General features: G+C 42.3%; 1 protein-coding gene across 1 annotated transcript in view; it reads right to left on the minus strand.

Moving 5' to 3' along the window:
* ARHGAP18 (Rho GTPase activating protein 18) overlaps positions 1-5721 on the minus strand; it is a 108259-nt gene extending 102538 nt beyond the window's left edge. The window contains exon 1 of the mRNA XM_056566525.1: positions 5487-5721. Coding sequence (XP_056422500.1) covers positions 5487-5605 — 119 coding nt within the window. The 5' untranslated portion in view covers positions 5606-5721. The remainder of the gene's footprint in view (positions 1-5486) is intronic.
* Between the last annotated feature and the right edge of the window lie 279 nt (positions 5722-6000).

Genomic DNA, 6000 nt, shown 5'->3' on the forward strand with positions numbered 1-6000 from the left:
TCATCACTGGAGTCTTAACCCCTTTAAACATCTATTGACAAGTTACTGTTGATAACATTACTGACCTTATCTGCATGGATCCACAAGCAGAAGCATCCTCTGGTTTTGCAATTTTCTTTAAAGGGGCCCCTAGACATCTTATCCAAAAGGATAGGAGATAAGATGTCTGATCGTGGGTGTCCCGCCGCTTGGGACCCCCGCGATATCTGCTGCGTCACCCGAGACATCCGATGCACAGCGCGAACTTCGCTCCATGCCGGATGACTGGCGATGCGGAGGCTCTTGATGTCACGGCCATGCCCCCTCAATGAAGTTCTATTGGAGGGGGCGTGACGTCACGAGCCTCTGGTGCTGCACCCGACACTCTAATTGAACACCGGGTGCAGCAGGGAGATCGCGGTGGTTCTTTGGATAGAGCATAAGATGTCTAGGGGCGGAGTACCCCTTTAATTGCGTTTTAGTTGCAACACAAGACTTGGCTTACAGACTGATGTGGTGCTGTTTCTGTCAAAAAATGTATTCTTTTATCCTAATCCTGGACAACTCTTTTTAGGGAACATGGTATACATTGGGGGGGCATTTATCATTGTCTTTAGAGCTGTTTTGTGTGTAGATTTGTCTCTATTTTGGCGCAGCACTGCACCTCCGGCTATTTTTTGTGACTTTTTGGTTTACACTTTTTTTTTTTAATCAACTGGTGCTAGAAAGTTAAACAGATTTGTAGATTACTTCTATTAAAAAAAAAATCTTAATCCTTCCGGTACTTATTAGCTGCTGAATACTACAGAGGAAATTCTTTTCTTTTTGGAACACAGTGCTCTCTGCTGACATCACGACCACAGTGCTCTCTGCTGACACCTCTGTCCATTTTAGGAACTGTCCAGAACAGCATATCTTTGCTATGGGGATTTTCTCTTACTCTGGACAGTTCTTAAAATGGACAGAGATGTCAGCAGAGAGCACTGTGCTTGTGATTCAGCAGAGAGCTCTGTGTTCCAAAAAGAAAATAATTTCCTCTGTAGTATTCAGCAGCTAATAAGTACTGGAAGGATTAAGATTTTTTTTAATAGAAGTAATTTACAAATCTGTTTAACTTTTTGGCACCAGTTGATTTAAAAAAAAAAGTTTTCCACCGGAGTACCCCTTTAAGGTTACTCTTGTGCAATGGTACTGAATTTATCAACTGCAACTTTATTGATAAGCCACAAAGTCCCTAAAACCACCAAAAAAAGTCACAAAACTACACCAACCCAGACTTAGCTTAGCTTTTGGGTATGTTCGCTGCGGATCAGCCGCTGAAGGACCCTCTGTATTCTGCCTTCACATGTGCCTACTTGTAGCGGCAATACGCCGCTACGAGCAGACACAGTGCAATGTGTGAATCTCCGCGCACATGCGCAGTATATTCGCACATCGCGGCAGCTCTCGGCCTAGCTCATTGAGCAGGGTAGGCGGCCGCAATGTGTGCGAGTACACCGCGCATGCCCGGCAACTCGCTAATCGTTTCAATGTGTCTGCACGTTGCGGCGTATTGCCGCTCCGAGCAGGCACATGTAAAGCCAGCATATAGAGGTCCTTCAGCGGCGGATCTGCAGCGTAAAATGCGCTGCAAATCCGCTCGTCTGAACGTACCCTTTTGGGGTATGTGAAGAGTGAAATTTCAGAAAATATGTATCCTTCACAAAATTGATCAAATGCCCTGCGACCACTTAAAAAAACAAAAAAATTAACTACATCACACATATCTTAGTAAATGCCCCTATGGTATATTTGTCAAAGATTTTTCGAGCCTAATTTTTCTGTGGCTCTATGGTTTATTTATTTTTTTATTGTTTTTTTTTTAGCTGAACACTAGAGATGAGCGAATTTACAGTAAATTCGATTTGTCACGAACTTCTCGGCTCGGCAGTTGATGACTTATCCTGCATAAATTAGTTCAGCTTTCCGGTGCTCCGGTGGGCTGGAAAAAGTGGATACATTCCTTGGAAAGAGTCTCCTAGGACTGTATCCACCTTTTCCAGCCCACGGGAGCACCTGAAAGCTGAACTCATTTATGCAGGAAAAGTCATCAACTGCCGAGCCGAGAAGTTCGTGACAAATCGAATTTACTGTAAATTCGCTCATCTCTACTGAACACACGTGATACAAAAGTTGATTATTCTGTGGATTTTTTCTGCAGCCACAAAGAGAGATATGCTGTATGCAACATTTCTCTATCCAGCTCAGGGACACAAACCTGTACCCCATAGGAAGCTATGGGATCAGTTCATTCATTCTACTCCAGGGGAAGACTGCTGGGCCGGATATACAGTATGTCAATGCGTCCGGACTATTGTTAAGTCTAATGATGCACACATCCTTAAATTGACAGCTTTTACATAGTTCCTGAAATAGTGCCTAAAGTAAGGACCTTTTGTGACCATTTAACTACTATATTCTTTGTTTGCATACACATTAAACAATTATTGAAGTAACCACAGTGAAAAAGAAACTATACATCAGTGTTTCCCAACCAGGGTGCCTCCAGCTGTTTCAAAACTACAACTCCCAGCATGCCCGGACAGCCAAAGGCTGTCCGGGCATGCTGGGAGTTGTAGTTTTGAAACAGCTGGAGGCACCCTGGTTGGGAAACACTGCTATACATATAAATATATAAATACGATATTGATGAAAACAGTAACTGAAAACATTAACGGGATTTAAAACAAGCATCTCATGTTGACAAACATATCCTGCTCAATAGTTGATGCCTTAGGCCCCTTTCACACTACAAAATGACTCAGTTTTAAAGATCCGTTCGAAATTCCGTCTGAAAATCGGCTGTAAAACGGCGGTTACAAAATCCTATGTGGCCGTTAGAAAATCCAATTATAGTCTATGGGATTTTTACATTATCCTTTTTAACGCGTTATAGCCCATTATTAATAACGGACATTTTTTTGTGACAGAAGATAGTAAGGGGAGAAATAGTGCATGCACAAAATAAAGGGTTAAAAAGGATAATGTAAAAATCCCATAGACTATAATTGGATTTTCTAACGGACGTATAGGATTTTGTAACTTCTGTTTTACAGACGATTTTCAGACTGAACTTCGAACGGATCTTTAAAACGGAGTCATTTTGTAGTGTGAAAGGGGCCTTAGGCTGCGTTCTCGGCCATCTTGACTTCTCCCGTCCATCAGAAATAAAAACTGACTTTAACCCCTTAAGGACTCATCCCATTTGGGTCTTAAAGGGCTACTACCGTGCTGACAACTTATCCCTTATCTAAAGGATAGAGGATAAGTTGCCTTATCGCTGGGGACCCCCGCGATCTTGCACACAGCACCCCGCTCTCATCAGGCCCCGGAGCGAACATCGCTCCGGGTCTGATGACTGCCGATCACAGGGCCAGCGTATTGTGACATCACGGCTCCGCCCCCATGTGACGTCACGCTACGCCCCCTCAATGTAAGTCTATGGGGCAGGGGGCCATAGACTTGCACTGAGGGGGCGGAGCGTGATGTCACATGGGGAGGGAGCTGTGACGTCCCAATCACTGGCCCCAATCATCAGACCCGAAGAGGATATTCGCTCCGGGACCTGATGAGAGCAGGGTGCTGCGTGCAAGATCGCGGGGGTCCCCCAGCGGCGGGACCCCGCGCGATCAGGCAACTTATCCCCTATCCTTTAGATAGGGGTTAAGTTGTCAGCACGGTAGTACCCCTTTAAGGACTCAGACAATTTTATTTTTACGTTTTCGTTTTTTCCTCCTCGCCTTCATAGAATCATAACTCTTTTAGATTTCCATCCACAGACTAGTATGAGGACTTGTTTTTTGTGTGACCAGTTGTCTGTTGTAATGACATCACTCACTTTACCATTAAATGTATGGTGCAACCAAAAAAATACTATTTGTGTGGGGAAATTAAAAAGAAAACCGCAATTTAGCAAATTTTGGAAGGTTTCGTTTTCACGCCGTACAATTTACCGTAAAAATGATGTGTTCTTTATTCTTTGGGTCAATACGATTAAAATTATACCCATGACAACATACTTTTCTCTTACTGTTGCGCTTAAAAAAAAAAAATTGCAAACTGTTTAACCAAATTAGTACATTTAAAATCCCCCTATTTTGAAGACCTATAACTTTTTCATTTTTCCGTATAAGCAGCGGTATGAGGGCTCATTTTTTGTGCTGTGATCTGTACTTTTATTGATACCATATTTGCTTATATAAAACTTTTAATACATTTTTTATAAATTTTTGGGGGAATAAAATGTTATAAAAAAGCAGCTATTTTGGACTTTTTTTTTTTTACGTTCACCGTACGGGATCATTTACATTTTATTTTAATAGTTCGAATATTTATGCATGCGGCGATACCAAATATGTATGTGTAATATATATATTTTATTTTTTATGTTTTTTTTACACTTTTTGGGGGTGAAAGAGAAAATGGGACAATTTACGTTTTTATTGGGGAGGGGGGTTTTCACATTTTTTTTTTAAACTTTTTTTTTACTTTTATAGTCCCCATAGGGGACTATTTATGCTAATACTGTTCAGTGCTATGTATAGGACATAGCACTGATCAGTATTATCGGTCATCTTCTGCTCTGGTCTGCTCGATCTCAGACCAGAGCAGAAAACCCGTGGAAGGCAGATGAGGGGAACTCCGTCTGCCGTTCCCGATGATTGATTTTGCGCAGGCGATCCGATCATCCATTTTAGTGACCGCAATGCTGCAGATGCCATGATCTGTAGGGTTAATGGCATCTGAGGGGTTATTGGCGGACATCTGCACGATCGCGGATGTCCGACATTACCGACCTGCCACGCATGACCCGAGCATTGCTCCGATGCTCGCGGTTATGTATAGGATGTAAATGTACGACCTGGTGGGTTAAGTACCAGCTTACCAGGACATACATTTACGTCCAGCGTCGTTAAGGGGTTAAAATAAAACTGAAAACAAATGTTTTCCCTTTGGATCCATTATTGTTCAGTTAATAAAACAGAAAAAACTTTTTTTTTGTTCTGAGTATGCTCAGAAGTAAAATCGGATTGAAAAAACGGATGCAAACAGATGACATTAAAGGCTCATCCGTTCTCCATAGAGTTCAATGTTAAATTTACTGTATCCTTTTTTTTTTTCTTCAGTTTTTTTGACAGAAGAAAAAAATACTACATGTGGCGTTTTTTTCTGCCTTAAAAAAACGTAAAATGAGCACAGGCAGGTACAAACCGATGTGAAAGCATTGTAAAAAAAAATCCCATTGAAATGAATAGGATTATTTTACAACCGTTTGTAATCCGTTTACAAGCAGCAACAACGGAACCTCAACGGGGACAAAAAAAGAGGGACAGCCGGCCGTGTGACTGCAGCCTAAGACTATAATAACAGTGCAATGCTCTAAAGCTCTAGGTGTTCTGCAGTCAGCCAGGTGCTCAGCCATCACAGCTGCCCTGCTCCCAGCATGGAAACTAGTCAGCAGCTCTTACCTTCTGGGGGACACCTGAGGATTGTCCTTGGCATTGCCACCTGTTGGGGCAGCCTTGTTTTTGCCAGCATGGTAAGCTGTCAGGACTACCTTCTGGTTGCTATTAGGCCTCCAGCTCATGGTGTGTGCAGCATAATTCCTCCAGCTTCGTGAATAGATAATGCTTGTTCCTGTCGTGCCTCCTGGCAACTCTCCTCATGCAACTCCTCCTCCCTCAACATCATAGTAGGTAATGAGACATGGGAGGAGCTCATACTGCTTCCTCATGCACAACAATGACTCAGTCAAGACCAATGTTACTATTCCTCCTGTCAGCCTTTGTCTTCTTCCACTAGCTCTGGGCACAATGCAGAATCAATGCTCTTTGTGCTCTAGACATAGGTTATTTATGTCTTCAGTGTGAATGTATGTGGAAGCTGAAGTAAAATGAGCTGCAGCATATCACTCAGACACATCTGCTGCTATATGTTCCGTAATCGTTGTAATATATATATATATATATATATATATATATA

Source organism: Hyla sarda, chromosome 3, assembly GCF_029499605.1.
Source record: "Hyla sarda isolate aHylSar1 chromosome 3, aHylSar1.hap1, whole genome shotgun sequence".
Lineage (NCBI taxonomy): Eukaryota > Metazoa > Chordata > Amphibia > Anura > Hylidae > Hyla > Hyla sarda.